General features: G+C 30.7%; 2 protein-coding genes across 2 annotated transcripts; both read right to left on the reverse strand.

The window, feature by feature from the left end:
• Positions 1 to 1,319: 1,319 nt before the first annotated feature.
• Positions 1,320 to 19,242, reverse strand: LOC132759061 (uncharacterized). Its single transcript, XM_060750784.1, has 7 exons — positions 18,868 to 19,242; positions 10,501 to 10,654; positions 7,831 to 8,028; positions 4,952 to 4,984; positions 3,436 to 3,455; positions 2,533 to 2,567; positions 1,320 to 1,486 (listed from the first exon to the last, which is right to left on the reverse strand). Exons 1-7 carry the CDS (start codon positions 19,170 to 19,172, stop codon positions 1,320 to 1,322), a joined length of 912 nt encoding a protein of 303 aa, XP_060606767.1. The 5' UTR covers positions 19,173 to 19,242.
• A 199-nt stretch (positions 19,243 to 19,441) lies between these two features.
• LOC132759063 (uncharacterized) lies at positions 19,442 to 24,601 on the reverse strand (the record flags this gene model as incomplete). Its single annotated transcript, XM_060750785.1, has 5 exons — positions 19,442 to 20,203; positions 20,686 to 20,868; positions 21,098 to 21,250; positions 21,738 to 21,832; positions 22,114 to 24,601. Coding segments are annotated over 5 exons (3,573 nt in total), but the record flags the coding sequence as incomplete, so codon positions are not given.
• Positions 24,602 to 24,647: the final 46 nt, after the last annotated feature.

Below are 24,647 nucleotides of genomic sequence, written 5' to 3' on the forward strand. Positions count from 1 at the left end.
AAACTGACATCAGCTTTATCAACAGTTTAAGCCATAATTCTTCCAAAAATTAAGAGGCTAAGGCTTCACCCATAAATAAGGTGGGAAAATATTACATTGTTTTATACCAAATCTTTTTAGTGTGTTTCTTTAAGTAAGGCTGAAACTGTAAAGTTGATGACCAGTTCACTGACTTTACAGCTTTCACCCTTTTCATTCTGTTGCTAGAAGCCATCTATCAATCTCCCATATAACAGCACCTCAGAATCATCATCTCCCATTCATGTGCCCATGCATTTACACCTGGGCAAAGTGAAGCAATGTAAAGAAAATTTGCAATGTCCTTGTCCTTGTCAAACCACTGCTCCCCAGAATATGTTTCATTACATTTTTTAACCGTAACTAAATTTCTAAATTAGAATACACTCCTTTTGAAACAGTTGATGGGCCGCCCTTTAGATTTAACCCTTAAACTGCTAGAAACAAATTAGCCTTTGCCACCAGTATAGAGCCAGGCCAGTGTGCATATCTATTCAGGCTCTTTACTCTTGTATGAATAACTTAAATTTTTCATCCTGACATCTCCAAATTAATAATGAAACCGTTCCAAAAATGGAAGCCAGACAAGTCTTTATAGAATTTCAGGATGTCAGCGTAAAAACAACTCTCTCTGAAAAATTAAAATTTTCTTTAAGGGTGCAAAACCTTTCACCTGTATTTCTGAGTTTATTGACCAAAGACTGACCTATTGGTAGGGGATCCTACTACCAACATAAGCAGCATGCCTTAAATTTAAAATAATTTTCCATATTAATACCAGATATGGTCTTTCTGTCTTTCCTTTCATCTGACAAATAAATTTAGACATTATCAGCATGATCTCTGGATGGAGCATATTGTACAGAAAGAAATTACAAAGGAGACTTAATCATGTTTGTTATAACAAAACAACAACAAACAACAACAAAGCATCAAAGCTAGTCAGTTATTTAAAGAGCAAAGGGGAGTAAAAGAAATAGCAATGATTGAAACAAATATAGATGTAGAAAGTTAGGACAAATATGGAATAAGATTTCAGGGTGGTAAATAATATAAAGATATTAATATGCTTTTGAAGACTGTTCAGAATACAAAATGTAACGGTCATGAACCATCAAAAATGAACTTTTTCTTTTCTTTGTTTTTGTTTTGTTTTTATCAAATTCAGCAAAAAAACATGACTGTGATTTTAAACAACATCATTCTGCTGTGAAAAACAGCTTCTTAAATCATTTTTTTTAAAAACTTATAAACCAGCAAGTTATTTCTCCCCCCCCCCCCCACAAAAAAAAAAAAACAGCTCAGGTCATTGCAATTGGTTGGTACTTGTCTGTTTTTCCTCCAGCATTTGACAACTTCCCCACTTCTATTTGAAACAGCTGTGGAGGACAGAATATTTTTACACAAACATTTTCTCTAGGATCATCACAGAGTAACAAATATGTCACCAAGATCCACAATCTCTTGCCTACAACCAGAACATGTGAATCAAAGATAATAATTCTTTAGTAAGAAACCTTATCAACATCAACAACTACCACTCCTGAAGTAACATACATTGTATTTTGTTCAATCAAGTTTTTCATGAAATACGACAGAGCCATATAGCTTTATACCCTATAAATCTTTTCTTTGAAGTTTGTATTTTAAGAACCACTGATTCTTTCAGAAATGGAAAATGTCTGTATTTTGCACTTAGGTTCCGCCTAAACAAGAAATTAAATTACTATTTTTGAAAATAATTTACAAAAAAAAAATCTGAAAACGGAACATTTATTTCATAAAATGTCTAAGTCTCAAAACAATTCTCTACCAAAATTACTAACTATCTATGCAAATATTCCTTTAAAACTCAATTATATGAAATCAAAAACAATTATTTTCATGCAAATGTCTCAAAATTTCAAGTAGTCTGGAACATAAAACACTTCAAAGGTTCAATTAAATATTGTTTACGTTAGCTAAGGGAAAACTTATTTTTCCTATAAGATAATGACTCTTTGCTTAGAAAATAGAGAAAATAAGAACCCCTTTAGAAAGTCCAAAATGCAAAAATGAAAATGTTGCAGACTCGGTTTGATTAAAACCGTAAAATTTATTTATATTTATTAATTATAATATCAAAATATTAACAACTATGGTTCTTGAAGTAGCATACAATGCTTTTTGTTCAATCTAATTTTGGGGCATCAGTGTCTTAATCAAGATCACTGTACAAGTCATTTCCAGCTTTAACCCAGATCACTACATTGTAACACTACCACAGTAGACATTCTGCTGGTTAGATGGATTCAGTGACATGTATTTCACATAAAAAACTTAACCACATGGTTAAATGATTCATTCTACAAACATAACTATTAAGCCATGGCCATGGCTAAAAAAAGTACATGTATTGTAATAGCCATGGCTAAAATAAGTAATTGTATATCTTGCCAATAATTTACAATATCATCCTTGAATATTTTTATGGTATGGTAATAAACTGTAACAATTATTATAAAATTTCTGTACTTACAAATGGTGTGATATCAGCTTGAGGTCTGCTTCTGAAAAACATGAAGGAAAGATAACTCATGATACCAAATCATTAAATAATTTCACTAAGTAGTCTCCCTTTTCCAATTAATTTTGAGTAAAGATTTTCAAAATATTTTTTAAAGAATGATTATTCATCAGAACATTTAACTATTGTATCATGCTAAATATCTTAAATGGACTTGTCCATCTTTCAATCAGGACAAACTCATTCATCATTTTTAGGGAAAATTTCAAAAGAGGCACTGATTGAAAAGTGAACAATGCACAAGATGATCAGACGCTTCTAAAGTGCTGGCTAATCTTGGCCTGCACTTGTAGAACTGTTGCTGCAACTAGGCTAAGGTAAGTTAAGAAATTCATGTAAAAATTAAACCATTTGACTTGTATCCAGAGGACCAATATCAATTTACATTACTTGTTTACTATATGATGCAGAAGCATAAACACTTTGATACATTTTGCCCAATCTTTGAAATATTTAAAACTGCCACTTTTCATCAAAACCATCTCATTTTGATAAAAAAAAAAATTAGAATTGATTAAATATTTGGATAACACTCAAGAAAAAATTAACATTTGAACTTTACAATATTTTGGATTAACTTTTAAAAGCAAATTTTCATGAAAACTATGCATACAATATTAAATTTATAACAAAATCAATTTATTTTTTAAATTTCAATTCTATTAATCATTTACATTTTAAGAAATTAACCTATTTATAACATGAACAATGATGAAATTTAAAAATATCAATTTTGAGCCTGAGTTTTAAAGGAACTCCACTGAGGTTCAAAGGTCTACAACAATAAATTTAAATTTCTTACATATACTTTTAAATAAATATTTTTGGTCTGAATTAATAATGAATCTTACCTTTGAGATGTAGCAATTTCCTGGAAAAAAAGAAAAGAAATAAATTAATATTAGAGAAAATATTGTCTTTGGCAATGCAATTATTATATTGCAAATTCTAATATTTCACAGAAAATATTGCCTTTGGCAATTATTATATTGCAAATTCTAATCAATTTTCAAGACCAATTAATTTTCTATAATTATTTATGCTAACAATGAAATTTTTATTACGAGTTTTAATTACGTTATTTATTAATAAGAAAGAGATCATAATGAAAACAGTCAAACAAATTTTCACTAATTATAATTAAGTCTTTACCAGCTGTATTTCATAAATGGACTTGTCCCAGATTACATTTTTGGGATTGTCCATTATTGATTTTGGGGATGTAAAAATGAAAAATAAATGTTAGGCAACAGTAAAAAAAAATACAGCCTTGTCAGACTGCATGTATGTGCGAGTGTCTGTGCTTAAGTGATTTTATAAAAAAAAAATTCTATGTAAACAATACTATTATAATATAAATTACAATATGCATAAAGCTGTATACTTTTTGATTTCTACATAGCATAGTTTCAATTAGCAAGTATATGTTAAAGTAAAATGTAAATTGCTATGAAAAAATATAAGAAAGCTACTATTATGTAATAGTTTCTATAAAATGGACCAAATAAATTTTGATTAATGTATAAATTAGCACAAAATTGACATTAAAATCAGTTACATACATAACTATTAAGTAAACTATTTCAGTATTTTCAATTTACCATATACTTATAATAATGAAATATTAAGAAATAATGAAATAAAATGCGTGTTTTAACTTTCCATATTTTCACATTAAAATTTATTTTTCACTGCAGTCAGGGTCCTTCAAATAAAAGGAAGAAAGACCCTGCTGCAGTGAAACATATTTTCCATGTTTTCACTAGTATCTTGCCAGACTTCTTTTGTTCTAAATTCAGCTGACTACACAAAATTAAAGGGGAAGTCTTTTGAATTGTAAGGTCAAAAAAGAGAAAACAGTATACAATAAACAAAAAATTCAAGTTTTTTCTATAAATATTTTATCTCATGGTATGAAAATTATCAAATTTCACTTGTTGCTACCACCACTCATCAAATATTTATTTTCATGTGAATCGATAAAAATAAATCCTGTATTTATAGAAAAACTTGAATATACTCTATCTATTTATCTAATAGTCAGGTTACAATAATTATATTACATTCAAATTTTTTTCTGCATTTGACTATTTTTTTTTAACTCATATTTGATCTCATCAGACAGATTTTTTCCTGGAGTTCATGGTCTTTTATGAACTTAAATAAACAAGATGTCTTCATAAAGCAAAGTGTCCCCCATGTCCTCAGCAACACCACTTGTTCCCTTTTACCCACTTTTATTACAAAGACATTGAATGTGTCACACTACAAATCTAGGTGCATTTACAAGAAGAAATACGGTACAATACAAAATTGATTCAGTTCAACATAAGAACAGATTAAGAAAAAACTAGTGCACAAGTTTACCGGAAACTTAAAGAGGTCATCTTCTTCATCAAACTTAAAGCAGAATTTACAGATTTTGAATTGCAAAAGAAAATTAATTAAAAGCCCAGCTTGATTACAAACCAGTCCTAAATAGTAAAATAACATGTTACAGTCCTGGTAAAAACTGATCTGCAACAAAAATTTGACTTATACCTGACGACAATTTACAAAAGTATCAAGATCTAAAGCATATTCTGTTTCTAAAATTAAAAGTTTCTAATTTGCATTTGAAAAGAAATTAAAATGCATTTCATCTAAATCAACACTATACTTGTATTCATCAACTAACAAATTAACAGTCTATTCACTAAGAAGCATCAGTTTTCTAATTTACCACTTATTTATCTTCAACTAACAACTAACATCCTAGTTATTAAGAAGCAGCATTTTACTTGTATATCATCAACTAAGATCCTACTCATTAAGCTTGTTTATGTCAGTAGCATGTGCAGAATCAAATTAAACCTCTTTGTCCGATTTCCTTCTCTTTGCTATAGGCCTTCTCTTTACATTGTATGCAGGTATCTCTTCATTGTTATCTTCATTATCTTCAGTCTCAGTGCTAGAAGCTCCAGACAGTGTCTTCTTACCAGTAACGTGTTCAGTATTTGCCACTTCTTTACCATTTTCAAAACAACTGAAACCTAGGGATGTGATTTCTTCATCATCATTATCATCATCTTCTTGTCCTTCAAAACCTTTTCCTTTGCCTTTAGGGAAGTCACTTTCATTCTTTTGCTTAAATCCATTTTCAAGCTTTGGCTTTTCAGCATTCTTCCTTCCAATTCTATGGATATTCCTTGAAGCCTTTTCATTTCTATTGACAGAGCCCTTACCTTTAGGTGTGTCCTTTTCATCTCTAGGTTTATTATCAGAAACATTTATCTGCCACTTATTATCCTCCATATCTATGTCATCAAATGTTTTCTTTCCTGTTGAATATTCAGTTTTGGGGGTTTCTGAGGCATTATCCATTCTTCTTTTTCTTTCTTTTACTTTTTCAACATCTATGTCACATTTGTTCTTCCAACCTTTATTTTCAAATACTGAGGCCCACTTGCTCTTATATTTCCTATGTTTTACAAGACTCTCTGGGTCCAACTCATTCAGGTTTTTATTAGAATGATCAAAATCATCATCTTCTCCTTCTATACTTTCATCAATGTTATCTTCATAAGCCATCTGTCTTGTTCCTCGTCTTGTCTTTCTACTTTTACCTTTACCCACCTTCTCATTAGGATTATCTTCATTATACATTCTATTTATTTCATTTTTTTTTAACTTTTCAAAATCTTCATTCCCTTTGTTTCTCCAACCTTTATTTTCAACAATGGAGACCCACTTATTTTTATATTTCTTATGTTTCATTTGTGGCTCAATATCTGGATAATCCTTCTTCTTTAAGCTTTTGTCTGACCGTTCATCTACATTTTCATCAATGTTTTCTATCTTCTTTTTAGACAGATACTTTGCCTTACCAATTTTACCACTTTCTTCTTCATCCTGACTGTTTCTTTTCTTCTGGTACTCTCCATTAAAGTCTTGTCTCCTCCAAGCTTTATTTTCAACAGCTTCCACCCACTTGTTTTTACGTCTCTTATGCTCAGTATGACCTGCTGTTTGATCTTTTTCATATTCAGCAGTGCCCTTGTCACTTTTGGGTACATATTTTGCATTAGGGTAGATTCCATTTCCATTTATGATACCAGCCTTTCTGGAACCAACTGTTTGTATGCCAATATCTTTCATAACCTCTTTTTTTGGGTAAAGTGGCAAGAATGGCAACCTTTGAAATTCCTAAATTTTCATATCAATAAAACAATTGTATAACAAAAAATCAAAATAGTCAATAATGCACGGTAAATGCACCTTTTTTCATAATGCATCTGCAAAATCACGAGAACACATTTAAAGCTCAAACAAACAAGGCAAGGGATGTATTAAGTCCAAAAACTTATACAGATGTTAATACATGAAAATAGGTACATACGGGCTAATTCTTGCATAAAAAGTACCACAGAATTGGCACAAATCTGCATTGTTATCTATATTTCTTAAAAAGAAACCATTGTTTGTGCCATGTTTTCCACATGCTCGTGTGAAGTTACTTGACATTTATGTTTTGATAATAATAAAATTATCGGAGACGTCATTGCATTTAGCTGGCATGTTAATGTATACCTGCCTGCAGTCAATTTTTATGCAAGAATGCCAATTTCTGAAATAAATTTTGCATAACTAAATTAAAATATTACACATTTTTCAAATTAGTATAGAAAAGCTCAGGCTTATGTTTCTCCCAATGTTGTTACACTGTATATAAATTGCCTTGATCATCTGGTACTAAATGAGCCGCGTCACGACAAAACCAACATAATGGGACCAGCATGGATCCAGACCATACGCGCAGTCTGATCAGGATCCATGCTGTTCGCTATCAGTTTCTCTACTTGTAATAGAGTTGGTAAATGAACAGCATGGATCCTGATCAGACTGCGTGGATGCGCAGGCTGGTCTGGATCCATGCTGGTTGCAAACCCATTATGTTGGTTTTGTCGTGACGCGGCTCATATGTTAATTCACCACCTTTAGCTTTTGCATATTGTAATGCTCATTATGAGTATTATTACATTCTACCAACATCTATACATAAATATATACCAATGAATTTTGACCATTTTTCCCTCAGAAGAACTAAGAACTCATAACATCATGCATATTACCAAAGTTAAACAACCATTATTGTATTTCTTAGCTACAAAAAAACTAAAAAGAAACACCCCAATTACATATTATAGATATTTACTTTTAACTTATACAAAATTTAATGTCAAATGCCTAAAAAGTTTGATACTTACTTTTATGATCACTGGCTCACTTTTTCTAGGAGTTGGTGTGGACACTGGAGTCGAAGTCTGTGTCATTGGAAAGGTTTGGTCTTGGAATGGTAGTTTCCGGAATTGCGGACCAGCTGAGTGTAAATCTCGGTGATTCTTGCCCACTCTTCCCATCTTCGTCACATGTTCATACATTCCAGGGAATGTTTCCGTAACAACCTGTACATAAAGTTGTTTCATGTATGCCGAATTCAATTATTTACACTTGATTTTTGTTAGATTTTATTTTTATATAAGATTACACAAAAAACATTTTCTTTGTTACATATATATATACCACAGGTGTTCCGCACGTTGATTGGTCAATGATACATATATACTGTATACTAAATATATATGTACTGGTTGGAGAGATAACTCCGACACTAAATCACATACTTTTTGTAATATCTTAATTATCTTCCTGTATATTTTAAATATTGAACCACATTACACTACAAAAATTATGTATGAAAGTGAGAATTGGTACTTCTTCAAGGTCCTGAATGGGGTATACAAAACATGGACTTTTTACCCCACAACAGTAGATAAAGTCGACACTAAAATTTTTAAGTAAAAAATGACAGGAAAATCAGCATCATCAATTTATTTTTACATCTTATATGTTTTATCTATTTTTTGTTGATGTAAAAACAAGTTTTCAAAAATATTTCCCAAGTCAGTGGCCTGTGGTCAATACATTTCTAACTGCCTCATTGTAATTTAGTAAAAAGAACGTTTTGAAGCAGTTTTTGCCAACGAAAAGTTTCGGTTAATTGAAAAATATTAAAAAGTTTACCAACTTACAAAAAATCATCACATTCTGTCCTGCTCCTATACTACTAGGTGACCATATGCTTTTTTGTTGAAAAACAAAGTTATAAAAATTATATTTATCAAGTGTCGGAGTTATCTATGTGTCGGAGTTATCTCTCTGACCAGTATCTTTTTTTTTTTTTTTTTTTTTTTTTTTGGAAATAAAGGAAATTAATTAAAAAGCATATATCCAATGTAAAAACAAATTTTAAGTGAAAAATAACGCAGTTGACATTGAACACCTGTGGTATTTACATATAGATCAACAGTATGCAATATTACACAAGATATTCTATAAATATAAATGTGTTCATGTACCAAACAGGACAAGAAGTTCTTTCAATAAAATGCATATATAAATTTTTTTTAAATCTTAAACAAATATATTGTGCTTTCTTAAATCTTAAACAAATATATTGTGCTTTAAACCTGAAATTCTAATTGTTTTTTAAGATATTTTATACCTTTAACAGGGAATTGCTGCTAGTTTTGATATTAGATTGTCAAGCATCATTCTATTTAACATATAAATATTCTGGCACTGTATGGCACAAGTCAAACAGACTTGCTTCATCTGCTTAAACATAAAGCTTTTTTACACATTAACTAATATGTTTATCAAAGCATATCTTAATGTCTTAACAAGCTATAAGCAACTCCAAAAAATTAAAATAAATAAATAAAACATTGGAGGCACTGAGTCTATTTAATTGATCTCTGTACCTACTTCAGGGGGTCACATTTTCTAACTTGAAAAAGGATGCAGGGAAAATAAACTGATTTTGTAAGCAAATTGCACAAATGTTAAAGAATTTTGTTTGAATCTTGGCACAAAATGATAATAGGCCACAAAATACAGTGCCTGGGATCATTCATGGGCTTAATTAGGTATCAAAGGGATAAGATTATGTTGCTATCAGTTGAAAATCATAAGTGTATTATTTTCCCAAACCATAGAAAATTCTTAATTGAAAGTTACAAATTAAAAATATAGAATAACAATTCTAAAATCATGGGTTCGAGCCCTACTTGGGTCACGACCATATTTCTTTGTATGACACCGGTACTGGTTGGTTCCAAGAAGCTGACTCGAAAGTGATTAATATAAGTTGCAAGAACTTGTTTTGCAATCAAGCTTAAAAAAATATGTTTAAACCAATTCTAAAATCTTTGAAAATAAAGGCTTCTTCACTGTTATAGTGCTTAAATTTTTGAAGATGCAATCCTAGACAAAGATTCTTTACATTCATTTAATTACTGTAAAATTTCAATCATGCATTTTTTCCCAATTTTCTAACAAAACATCGCTGAAATTCCCAATTCCATGGGTATGGATCATGTTCCTAAAATCCTTGAAAAAAAAACAACCTATATTACAATATCTTAGTGAGCTTTAATAATAAACATCAAAACAGTGGAAAACAAGTTTTATGTTCAGGACATGTGACCAGGTTGTAATAATATGCCAAATATAATTTGACATACACTTAAGGATTTGCAAAATTAATTCAGCTATGATTCATACAACATGTATACAAGCGCAAAACAATAACAAAAAGTAACTCGCATAATCGCAAGTGTCTTTGAATATGTTGTATTATAGGTCTATCAATTAATATGCACACAGAGCGTGCACTTGAAATATATAACACAGACACGTGTTGCTAGTTCTATCGTTTAATGACCACTGAATGTTCCAAGTATGTATAAGTGGCGGGAAGATAATGGACATGAGCATAACAATCTAAGATAATATTAAGATTAAACATATGTACACAATATACAACAAATAAACATTAAATCTCGTGTAAACTGGAAGTTGAAAAAGTCACATACCATTTCTGCCATATTGCTGTCTTGGATTTCTTCACCAGGAAATATTGGCTGAAAATGTAAATCTCCGGAAGGACTTCTTGTGTAGTCTCTGTTGAAGTTTAAAGACTCAAACTCATGTCCTGCAAACTCACTTCCATCAGGATAACTCTCAAAACTGAAAAATGTGGAATGACATGTTTATCTCATTAACTTTAGAACGCTACATGTAAACAAGACATCTCGATCAAGATTCTAGTATTACAAAAATTGTTGAATCCTAGCTTAAGGTCTTCAGCTTACCCATTTATATACTATGACATGACGTGAACCCTGAAAACAGGCCAATTAACGTGCCAGGAATCTGACACGCTCATATAAATTCATGGAACATGCCATGAAGTAAAGTGATAAATTCTTGTATAATATACGTTATACGTAAAAAAATTTCTATTTTTTTAAATACAATAATTGTTATTTTGATCTGGCAATAGGTATATTTATTAAATAAATGGTCTATATCTTAAATAAAGTACTTGTTATTTTGAACTGGTAATTATATATTCATAAAACTTGTGAGTGAAATATGGATGAAATAAACACTTACTTTTATTTTCATCTTTTCTAAATAGAAAATTTTATTTGATTCATTATCATATGATATTTGTGTGTATTCATGTATCACTTTTGAATGTCATCATACTGTAAAGAATTCCAATTTCTCTATCTACAAAAAAAACCTGTCCAGTAAGTATTTAGTTCTGCTGCTGGTTAACATCTATCCCTCCGCCTTTATCGGGAGGGAGTTTTACTTTCAGTTGGATGGTTAGACTCACTGGGTAAAATATGGTATACAATATCCTGTGAGGTTGCCAGTAGTAATTCTATTACTGCTATGATAGAGAAATATTGACTTATTACTTATAACATTATTTTTTGTCTAATATTTTACTCTAAGTTTCATATTACACTTTATGTTACCATGAAATCACATGATGTTATAATTGTTTTATTTATCTATTTTTGCATAACAAAGTCTAAATAAAACATTCTCTGTTCTATATAATTTACAGAAAATTCAGTTTGTTAAATTGTTTATGAATAAAACATTTTGTTTCTGTTTTTCATTTGTTTACTTGTGAATACCACAACAAGTGAAAAAATTGTTTGTTTTATACACCTCTAAGAGAATGAATCACACGTTTATGAGAAAATCTTTGATATCCTCTTATCTATAGTTTTCATTCATTGAATGTGTTATTCATTTAGAAATAACAATGAAAAAGAATGTTTCAATTTTTGATATAAAATTAGATGAAACATATAAACATATGCCAATCTTCTACAAAAAGTTTTTTCTTCCATAAGTAAAGTTTACTTGTTTATTGGCAAAAATGGTATTTCTTTCTTTATATACAAGCACATTTTTTTATATTTTTGAGGTCATTATGTTATTTTTAAGAAGTGTTTCTCTGGGTTCATGTACATATTGTACTTACTTACAGTCCTAGTTTCTTCAAAAACATTTTTGATACTTTAGATTCTTTTGATGATAATGACTCTCTAATTATTTTGTGGAGATTACAAACCTTGTTCAAAATCCTGACTTAGATTATTATAACTATAAATCAAAAAACAATAATGTAAAGGCAAGAAATTTTTTTTAATAAGTATTATTAAAGAAAAAGACCCTCATTGATCCCTTTAGAGAACTGCATGGTAATATGAAAAAAATAATACATGTGAGACGAACCAACCCTATACAACAAGGTCGACTAGATTTTTTTTCTTATATCCAAATAGTTTTATAATCAGTATGTACGAAAATGTGATATTGTACATTAGTTATAATCTGACCATATCAATAATATATTTAGATTTTTGTTTTAGTCTGTAAGTCATGGAAAAGGTTTATGGAAATTTAAATAATGCTCTGTTATATGACATTGAATTCCTTGATATTATAAAAAAAAAAAATAGATGAAGTAAATTACAATATTGTTAAACCAAAGTATACCAATATAGACTATGTTTTAGATCCAAAAAACAAAGATGGTAAATTTTTTTTATAAATGAAATGAACTTTTTTTAGAAACTCTTTCTTGATGGAAATAAGAGGTAAAACTATATCTTACAGAGCTCTTTATAAGGTAAAGAAAGAAAATACTTATGAAAAAAAAAGTTAATTGAAGAAATTAATCTTATAGAGCAAAACTGACAATTGAAATAAAGACAAACTTTTACACTTACAGAATGAATTGACTGAATTAAGAAATAGAAAAAATAAGAGGTGCTATGATAAGGTCAAGGTCACAATGGATTGAATCTGGAGAAAACCTACTAGTTATTTTTTAAACTTAGAAAAAACACATTGTTCAGATAAAATTATTCCTTTTCTAGAACTTTTGATGATGGATCCTTTAATATGATAAAAAAAGGATATTCTTACAAAGACATGTAGTTATTATTGAAAATTTTATATAAAATGTTGATATAACTGAAGAATTTCTAAGATTGAATTATGGAATTAGAAAATTGTAATGTGTACCAAGTTGTCCTCAAAATGAAGCCATTGGGAATCTTGAAAGGTCTACTTTCATATTGATGAAGTTTCTTTTAGCCTACCATTAAAAAACCTGATTATTAAATGAAAAATGAAATCTTTTAAAAGCCAGGTTGTGACGGATTTAAACAGCAAATTTTTTTAAATATTTTGGAATAGAATTGGACATTTTGTTTGTAAAAGCTATAAAACTTTGCTTATACTGTTAATTTCTTTTTTAAAGAAATCAAAAGCTAGGAACAATAAACATGCATTTCCAAAAGAAAAAAAACCAAAACAATTTTTTAAAAAATTGGAGACCAAATAACTTTATTAAATGTAGTTTATAAATTAGCTTCAGGTTCCATAGCAAATAGACTTAAACTTTTTAGATATTTAGTTTTTCAAAAGGATCAGACAAGGATTTGTTAAAAAAAGATATATTGGTGAAACACTCGATTATTGTATGATATTATGAAATATACTGAGGATAATGATATACCAGGTTTAGTAATTGATGATAGATTTTGAAAAAAAGCCATTTGATACGTTATCATTTCATTTATAGAGAAATGTCTAGAACTTTTTTCAATTTGGTCCTATGTTTAAAAAATTGGATATCTTTATTTTTATATAATACTGAAAACTTGTGTTATTTTAAATGGATATTTATCAAAGTTTTTCAAAAAGTTAAACGAGGTTGTAGACAAGGCGATCCTATTTCACACTTATATCTTCATTTTAATGTGCAGAGATTTTAGCAATAAAAATAAGACAAGTAAAGGATGTAAAGGTATAAATATAGATGGGGAAGAATATAAAATTACACATTTGCCTGATGATACTTCACTTTTGCTAGATGGATCAGAAAATTCCATTAATACTGTTTTAAAGTTATTAAACACGTTTTTCAGAAATTTCAGGATTGAAAGTAAATTTTGATAAAACTAAAGTTATTTGGATAGGCTCTCTTAAATACAGTACAAGATCTATTAAGACAAAATGGAAACTGACATCGGGGTGATACACAGTTTAATAATTGTTAGGTTTGATATTTGAATGTTGATTTAGAAAAAAATGATAGAGTTAAATTTAATGAAAAAACTTCAAAAAGTTAAAAATAGTATAGGATACTGGAAAAAAAGAATGTTTAACACCTATAGGAAAAATTACTGTGTTAAGTCATTACTCCTTCCTTTATTCACTCATTGCTTTACAAGTTTACCAACACCTAATTCAGCATTTTTGAAAACACTTTAATGACTTATTTTATAAATTTATATGGGAAGGTAAAGCAAAGATAAAGCAATCAGTAGTTATTAAAACATATCAGGAAGGTGGTCTAAATATGGATTTGATATTGATAGTTATATACATTCTGGTAAAGATAAAATGGTTTAAAAGATATGTTAGTAATAGTAACAGTAAATGTTATAAGCTAGTGATGGCTTATATTCAAATATTGATAAAGTGTTTTAGCACAGGGTAAATTGGTTTTGTAAATTGACAATTTGATAAAAATTAAAAATGCTTTTTGGATAGATGTTTTTTAAAAGCTTATATTTTTTTTACAGATAAACTTTGTATAGACAGTTTAGAACAAAGTGTTACAAATGCCATTGTTTTAACAATGCATAAACTTGTTAGCAGGAAATAGAATACTTTTTTTATATCAAAAATTTTTTTATGAAAAAGGAATCAGATTTGTTAAATGATATTATTAATCCCCAGGCGATTTTGTAGATTTCCTTACTTAGAGCAGGTGACACAAACAAGTAAATTTTTTTACAAATCATCATAGTTTTGAAAAAAGCAATATTATTATATACACAAAAGCTTAAACATTTCTATTTGTAAGATTTTATTAACGTTCAAATACCCTATTATGAGTTTGTTATAAAACCTATTTTAATTACACAAAATATCAAAAAAGAAATATGTTTTATGATATTCTAGTTAAAAACAAGATGTACCAACAATGTCAAGAAAAATGGAACTCATTTTTTACAAAATTTTATATAATGTTTGAAATTTGAAATATATAGTTATGTATTTAAATGTACCAAGATTCCTATATTCAGTGGTTTCAGACAAGAATAATTTCATAGAACTTTAGCGCAACAAACTCACTTTTATTCAAATGAAAATTGTCAATAGTAAAATGTGTACTTTTTGCAATGCCAAGAGGAAACTCTGTTGCATTTATTTTGGGAAGTGTCCAAAAATTCAATTGTTATTTCAAATATCTGAAAGACAAGATAGATAATTTGTGAATGATAATTTTAATTGTAAATCATTTATTTTAGGTTTCTGAAAGTTAATGATTTTAAATATGATATTTTGTTTTTAGAATTGAAAAGATATATTTATTTGTCAAAGAGAAAAATCGTGTTACCCTACAATACCTGGTTTTAGAAATAGTCTTAAATTGGCGTGGAATTTTACAAAAATACAAATTTGACCAAACATGTAAATGAAGGATGGCAAATTGTAAGAACTTTAATAAACTAATAGGCTACACTAAATCAATTTACCCCAAACCAAATATTCTTTGTTTGGGTTTTGAAGCTGTTTGCATAATATATTATCATACATAATGTTATACCATATTATATGAAAATTGATTGAATGTTTGAAATATAATGTATATTATAATTATATAAAATATTATTTATATAGATGATGATTAAATATTATGTATATATCATGTAAGGTATCAGAGGGATGACCCCGACCCTCTCATACCTATTACGGGGTAAATAAACGGGGTTACCCAGTTGTGGGCCTCAAAAAAAAAAAAAAAAAAAAAAAAAAAAAAAATGAAGTAAAGTGAAGCATACCTTAGTAGAACTATGTGTAAACTGTTAATAAGCCAAGGATGGGCATATAAAAATCTTATTACTAACATAAACTACCTAATAGTTTCCGACTGGTAAAAATCAGCACTTGGCCGCCATATTGCCAAAATGTTTGACCACTTGATTACGAAATTGACCATAATGGGTTAATTTGCGCGGATGGTTAAGAAAGCAGAACCTATGTGCTTCCATCTTTTATAAATCACTTTTTTTAAAGATATTGAAAAAGGTGATTTACTAAATCTATCTATCTCTGAGTTACTGCCAAAAATCCTCTCGCGAAGTGTTATAGGCAGGAAAAATTGTGGCGCGTCGGGTGTAGTTTGTAAAGGTGTGAGAGAAAGTAAAAACCTGAAAATGAAACATGATCAGGACAGTGAGAGACTTTGAAAACTTCTAGTCATTGTTAAAATATTTTTATTAGTAAGGGTGAAAGTAAGATTTAAAAAGTAAAAACCACAACAAGTCAACTAATACATGTATCTTAAGGGGGACTGGTGTTTGGTTGGATCTAGATCAGGCAGGGGTGAAAATGTTCCTTGGGAAGCTGGTTCCCCAAAGTGGTGATACAGTGGGGGAAAGAAGAGAACTATATGGTAGTCTGATGTAACCTGTATTTTCCCTAAGAGAGAAGGGGGTGCATATGTCTAGTAAGTTGCCTAGGATGGAGGTTTTAATGTAAAGGTGGGGAAGGCTAAATGGCTACAGATTGGGCAGCACGAAAATACCCGCAAATACACCCAAATAATAACCCCCAAATATTGCCCCAAATATACCCAAATATTGCCTAAATAAACCCAAATATTTGCCCAAAATTATAACTAAAAAATAAATGTTTTAATCCTAAAAAAGTGCTTTTTTTATATGAATACAATATTACAATTTTTTCCCACTAAGATATAATCAAAACCATACCCAAATACATGTATCATTTCCCTATCATTGGTGTTTTTGACAACAAAACCAGTCTATAGACACCATTATTCTTTTACTTCTTTAAATAACAGGCACACTTGTATAAGATATGAATTTTAAAACAACAAAATTACACACTTAAAAATGTAAGTGTAGACAACCAAAATATAATATCTTGAAATTTAAAATTGCAAGTACAATTCATAAAGAACCATGGTGTACTAAGGATTAGCAAATGTCACAACTTTATTTTCTACCAACAATCGTAACTGTCCATTTAACGGAATGAATGAAAAATTAATAGCAAGCCTAAGGTCAATATATATTTAATAAAATATTTATCTAATTCTCATTTATAACCCTTATATTTTATACAAACAAAAATAAATAATTGCTATAAATTTGGGGGTATATTGGGTATTTCGTGCCGCGACCTTAGATTATGGTAAACTTTAAAAAACATAATAAGTCTAAAAGTCTAGTCTGCGATGCTCGAGAGAACGCCAGCCAAGATCTTTCTGCATGGCTGTAACTGATGACAAAGACTGATTTACACATGTACAGACTTTTGTATTCAGTATAATTTTATTTAAGTAATAAAAATAAGAGAAAATAAATAAAAACATTATTTTGAATTATTAATATTGAAATCATGTCAACAAAGATGTTCTAAATATAGAACATGACTCTAATCAGTTCCCGCAAGTGACGTCATACAAAGTCTCGCGTAGCTCCTAAATGTCATGTAGTCGGCGCAGTTAAATAGGCAATTTCAATGACAGTATTTATATATTGATACTTTAAATGGTATATGAAGATATTGAAAAATTGTTTTAAAATTGCAAAAAATGTACAAAGAATTAATTGGGACAAAGGGTATTTGGAAAATGACAAATTTAAGGCTAAATTCCAACGTATGTCATTCTGTTCGTAACGGGTCCTAATACATAAACTTAAATTGCCGGCATTAGAAGATGAAAAACAAAAAATGTTTAAAAAAGCGGCTTATCAAAGTTTTGGAAGCAAGAATAGTTGAAACCGAAAGTTGCAAATGTTAAAAAATGGGCGTCCGGTGTTCTATATTTATATTTCTGGTAGGTTATTTTGATAATAATTAATAATGACAAAATAATAAACACATTCGTAAAATAACAAATAAACTGCTGGGGTAATATCAATCATATTATTTCCAACAGAAATATAGTTTTCAAATAAGAAAAATATATCACAGCTCTACCTTGTTTATATGGCGATTATGTCAACAATCAATTACCGAGCAGGGTGCGCGAAAATTTAATCCAAAAGATGATAAAATGAGAGCGAAAGAAAGGAGATGAAGAGTTGTTTCTAAAGGGACAACTTCTTTTTTATTGGAATAGATTTAGTTCGGCTTTTTTTTTTGAATAGAATATTTCATTTGATCACGTTTACAAAGCGATGCCTTAAACATGAAATTAGTTGACCCTTTTGATAAGAATGTATCTCAAAGCAGAGATAATTTCATGTAAAATCAACTTTAAAAAAGTTACACGGATGATTATTTTAAACATGATTTATAAGTTAACCTATAACTGCATGAGCATATTGTGAAAAATGTTTTTTTATTGAAAAGCCTCCTGTAACAAGTTCAAACTGCTATGAAACTATAAAAAAAAAGCTGCAATACTGATCAAACTTGGCACACATATTTTGTAACAGTATGCTCAATCTGAAATTTCCTTAAGTAGTTTTTTTTCAGATTATTTTTTTCACAATACAAATCATTTATGCATATACATACAATATATAGAGATATAAATAGTTCTTTGGAATGATAATGCCCTGGAACTTGTTTAAGCTGTTTATTTCCTGAAAATTTTATAATGTTTAGCCTATATTTTTATTTTTTAAATGCAAAGACATTTTAACATTGCTGTATCATTATTGAACTAATGTTTAACATGTCCACTGTTATAAGGAATAAAGAGCATGCCATAAATATAACGCAAATAGAACATCAAATAAGGAAAACCGATATCTTTACAACATTGAATATGAGATGTTAGAAATAATATATATGCTCAAATTAACATTTACCATGTATTTAGAACAAACGGATCATCTGACCAGTGCTTTACATAATCCTGAAGAAACGACCCTTGGAAACTGGAATTATTTGACTGACACAAATTGCTCCCTTCATTGTCTTCAAGTTTTACCGTATCCGCATTTTTAACCTCTAAAGGATTTCTAATAATATCACAGTTATTTCTGGAGACAACTTCTTTTTTATTTATAGATTTATTTCGTTTTTGTGAATAATTCATTTGATCACGTTTATAACGCGATGCCGCTAAGCTATGGGCAGTTTCTGGTGAAGCTGGAATGCTTTTTGGAATCATTGCTTTACCACCTTTTCCATTAGGATTGTGAAGTGGAAAACTGTCCGTGAAAAACACTTCATCTTCTATATCACCTCTATAAAATTAATTCACTGCCAAAGGCTCTTTGCTAGAGTCAATGACGTATAAATGGCCCTCAAACATAATTTTATTGCAATAGCCTTCCACAGGTATGCTTGGAACCTTGGCCTAGAATTAGGCGATTGATTTGGACAGATTCAAATAAATGATTTCTCAGCTGAGAATTATTTACATTTTGAATAAAACAATCAGGTTTTACTTTCTTGCGGCGTTTCAGTTTTTTCCTCTTTGTTTGAAAATATTTTCTTAGATGTTGAGGAGTGTTTTGTTTTGAATGTTCTTGTCACTGTAGGGAATCACTTGATTGATAAACTAAGCCTCTCAATAGCTGTGCTAATGTCCACAAGAGAGTCATTACTAGGTGGTCTTATATTGGGATAAAATTCAGCGGTACTTGAACTGCTATTCCTAACTTTCGGTTGAAACGCCACACTACGAGTTCTTCTATCTGATTCATTTGTTAGGTCATTATACCCGCGTTGTTCGATTACCTCGCGTAACGGTTCTACTGAACATGTAACACGACTGCTGTCAGTTGCTTTATCTAAATCATTTATAACATTTAATGCATCAATTGCATCAACAAGATATTCTTCTCTAGATATTTTTAATTCATGTGTAGCATTTGGTGTTACTTCTCTTATTTCTTTTGACTGAGGCTGGTCAGGTTTTCTGACTTCTGATACATGGAAGCCGAGGTTACGCAGCCGATCCAATCGTTTTGACGTTGAAAACATATCCGACAGAGATCGTTTAAAAGATTGTTCTTTCTTCTGAAATTCTTTTCTGCTGTGAAGAAATGGTTTGATGTGTGTCCAATCTGAGCCGAAATCTTTACCATTGTCAAAACTAAAGTCGGGAATGTTTTTATTTCTGCTAACAGAAGCTGACACAACTTCGCCTTTCTCTATGTCAACTTTAAGATCCGCGTCATGTAATGAAGACCAATTCTATCAAAAGATAAAAGTGTTTCACTTTTTGTGTGTGCAAATTTGTTATGCTTTAAATATGTGTCGATACATCGCATCATTGTATCAACATATATCACATGTCCTCGTATACCCACCCATTGCACGTCAGAATATTAATACGCCATTTTAAATTGAAAACATTGTTTTCTTTAAAATGATCGTAGGGTTCTAGCTTATTGCCATCATTACTTATCTCTGTTTCTTGTTACAAAAAAACAAACTAGATAATTGTTAGTTATTTTAAGTAAACTCTGAAAACTTACTCATACTATTGACAGTTTAGCATCACAATAACAAAGGATAATCAATATGACAGAGTCTGGTAGGTTAACCTTTCAAAAAAAGGTAACATCTATTGATATCTTCATAGCTGTTTAGGTAAAACAGCCTTATCATTATTATGTAGTCAATTTTTTGTTCAGAAAGGCAACTTGGAGAAGCAAAAGCGAAAACATACTCACTTTTCTAAACGAGTTGTCCCCCTTGCGACAATATACACTTATCAGTAATACAGTTGCGATAAAAGCACATATTGTTGGAGCACCGATAAGAAAAATGGTAACCAGTGAAATATTTGAGTCAGCGGCGACATCGGTGGGGGTTTGTAACACATTTCTAGACAAGAGTTTAACTGACGAAATTACCTGCAGAAATACAAATGATTATGATGCAAACATATTTTCTGCTTAGGTTATATGTGACATTTGAAATCTTTGCTTTTTTCCAAACAGAGGAAAACAATATGTAAGAAAATCTTAACTTAAAACATTAAGATCTCATTTATTTGAAGAGGTTGTTTTCCTTTCAAGAAATTGTTTTTTTAAAGTTTTATTTGAATGTGAAAATGGTTTTCACACCTGCAAATGGTCTTACCGGAAATGTCATATAAGCACTAGTTTCAGCTATTGTGAGTCTAGAAAATATGACTACAATTTCAGCCGGGGATTGAATAATTCCATCCACAAGTACATAGAAATCCACATCAACGTGAGAAGGTTCAGATTCCTTTCGTTCCATACCAAAAATCTGTACAGACAAAGATTTTTCAGTTAATATGACATAACTAAACACATTTGTAATCTTACAATACAGAACACTTGCAAATTTTAACATTATAGTGCTATTGAAAACTTTCACTTATATATCGAACGCTCCATGATTGTTTTGGTTGGGTTTTACGTCGCACCAAAACAAAGTAGGTCATATGGTGACATTCCAGCTTTACTGGTGGATGAAGACCACCAGGTGCCCCTGCGCGCATTATTTCAGGCACACATGGGTACTTGAGTAGAACCACCGACGTTAAGCTAGCCAGATAGCTTCCTACATGAAAGAATCCAAAGCCCCTGTCGGGATTCGAACCCAAAGCGGTGAGGGGCAAATGGTTTGAAGTCGACGATCTTAACCACTTGGCAAGGGACGCCCACTTCGCTCCACGAATAATCGGGTGGAAGTTAAATGATGACTTTTTTTTGGAAATAATGTTGAGTAAAATATATATTAAGGTATAAACCTCAACTGTTACGTTAGCATCAGCATTGGCTCTTTTCTTTCTGTAACTATCTTTGTCAGCTTTGAGGCCACCTTCGATGAAGCATCTTTTAAGACCTAAAATGCCACACAATGTCAAATATTAAATAATAATAATAATAATAAGTGATTCTTACATTTATTATATCAGTTTTATTGAAACGTAAATAATACAACTTTTGTACTAGATTTTAATCATCTTACATCTTAAACTGATATTGTGGTAAAGTAATTTATTAGATAAGTGCGAATTAAAGACCTTTCGTTTTTTTTAATGATTATAACTTTATACATATATCTAACGATACCTAATCGACATGAAGAAAGACATTGCTATTTATTGTTCAATATGTGTATACCTTCTTTAATTTGAATGTTAACTGCGTGACTGTCAATGTTGACCGAAGTCTTCACAATTATACCAACGGTTAAAAGCAAATCCTTGTCAATATTTCTTGGTAATATACTAGTGGATGTTTCTATCACTGTTAATGGCAATATAGACGATGATGCAGTAGAAGTTGTCGCCAATAATTGATCACGTGTTGATAATGACACCTGTAAGACATCTTTACTTTTCGTAGAAGAAAATGAATCTTCATTTCCAACAGAAGATGAGGTTAAAGTTAACTCTGATGTCACGCTGACGGATAACTGATATCTCAAGGACGGCAAAGGAGTTGTCTCTTGAAATCTGTGGGATGACAATGTTCTGCTTGAAGGTATGATTGATTGTTTTGACATTTGATCTTCTATATCTATTTCAACTGTCTTAGAAGGTGATATTCCTATTTGAACCCTAGAATCTGGTAGGTGCAAATCTTCCGTATGTACAATCAATGATGGAGTTGACGTTAAACTATTCATTCCTTGTGATAATGCAGACGTTATTTCAGATGTTAAGCTTGACGAAGTATATATTGAAGAACTTGTTTCAGATACTTTAGAAGACAATAACACTAATGATGTATACGATAAATCTGATTTGAATGTCCGTTCATCTTTTCTTGTCATAGAAACCAGAGTATCTGTTGTTATTTGTGGATCATCTGTTTCTTCTGAAACTGTTGACGAAGGTTCTTTTGTGAAATATTGGTTTGGCGTTGTTGATAAAGAGAAAGTTTCAAAGTTATAAGTTGAAGAGACTTCAACGGTTTCAGTATCTAATTTAGATAGTGATGGTTTAAGTCTTGTCGATAAAGACGATGATCGAATGGATGTTGGTGTTTCCGAGTTAAATAAATCTTCAGTTTGATTCTGAACAGTTCCAAATAAATGAAGCGACGAAGGCATTTCGTTCGGGTTTGTTATAAAAGATGACACTCTAAATATTTTTGATTCTAAGTCTGATTTAAAACCTGTCCCATTAATTGTCTCTGAGATATCCAATGAGCGTGATGTAATTCGTTCGGTACGTGGTTTTTGTAGCTGTTTTGAAATTGTTGTTGGAAAAAGAGAAACAGAATAACTTGAGATGAAATGCATTTCAGTCACAGGCATCGATGATACTAGAGGAATTGTTGAAGACGATGAAATATGTGAAGCGTTCTCCCTCAACCCGCTTGAAGTATATGACAACGAATCTGATAAATATGTCCCACTCAATGAGGAGGATAGTTTTTTCGGCAAATGACTTCCCGTTAATATCACTTCAGTGCATGGCTTTTCTGTTGTTGGCATTGAACTTTCTGATGATATAACTCTATTATCATACGAGGATGGTGTATCAAAGATTGATGACTCTGGGTGTGCTGACAATTCGTATTCGAAAGATGATGAATATGTATTCGATATAAAATCTTCCTTGAATAATGCCGGTGATTTTGATGAAGTCAATTCCACTTCTGAAAGTTGCAACAATGATGACGATATTAAAGCAATTAATTTCACTTCTGGATCTAATGATCCCGACAATGTCGTAAATAAGTTAACATCTAAATCTGATGATGACGGCAATGAGGAGAATGTTTCTGAAGTTAATTTCAGCGTTGCATCTGCTGTTAGCGGCAAAGAAGAGAATGTGGAAGAACTTAATTTCACTGTTGCATCTGCTGTTTGCAGCAAAAATGAGAATGATGAAGAACTTAATTTCACTGCTGCATGTGATGATGGCTGCAATGATGTGAATGTTCCAGAACTTAATTCCAGTGTTGCATCTGATGACGGCTGCAATGTTGAGAATGTTGTAGAACTTAATTCCAGTGTTGCATCTGCTGTTTGCAGCAAAGATGAGAATGTTGAAGAACTTAATTTCACTGTTGAATCTGATGATGACAGAAATGTTGAGAATGTTGAAGAACTTAATTTCACTGCTGCATCTGATGATGGCTGCAATGTTGAGAATGTTGAATAACTTAATTTCACTGTTGTATCTGCTGTTTGCAGCAAAGATGAGAAAGTTGAAGAACTTAATTTCACTGCTGCATGTGATGATGGCTGCAATGATGAGATTGTTGAAGGATTTGATTTAACTTGTGCATCTGATGATAGCAACAATGATGAGAATGTTCCAGAACTTAATTCCAGTGTTGCATCTGCTGTTTGCAGCAAAGATGAGAATGTTGAAGAACTTAATTTCACTGCTGCAAGTGATGATGGCTGCAATGATGTGATTGTTCCAGAACTTAATTCCAGTGTTGCATCTGATGATGGCTGCAATGATGAGAATGTTGAAGAACTTAATTTCACTGCTGCATCTGATGATTGCTGCAAAGATGAGAATGTTGAAGAAGTTAATTTCACTGCTGCATGTGACGATGGCTGGACTGATGTTAATGTTGAAGAACTTAATTCCTGTGTTGCATCTGATGATGGATGCAATGTTGAGAATGTTGAAGAACTTAATTCCTTGTTGTTGCCATCTGATGATGGAAAGCAATGTTGCAATGATGGA

The sequence above is a fragment of the Ruditapes philippinarum genome, unplaced genomic scaffold (genome assembly GCF_026571515.1).
Source record: "Ruditapes philippinarum isolate M1 unplaced genomic scaffold, ASM2657151v2 ctg7743_1_1_1_1, whole genome shotgun sequence".
NCBI lineage: Eukaryota > Metazoa > Mollusca > Bivalvia > Venerida > Veneridae > Ruditapes > Ruditapes philippinarum.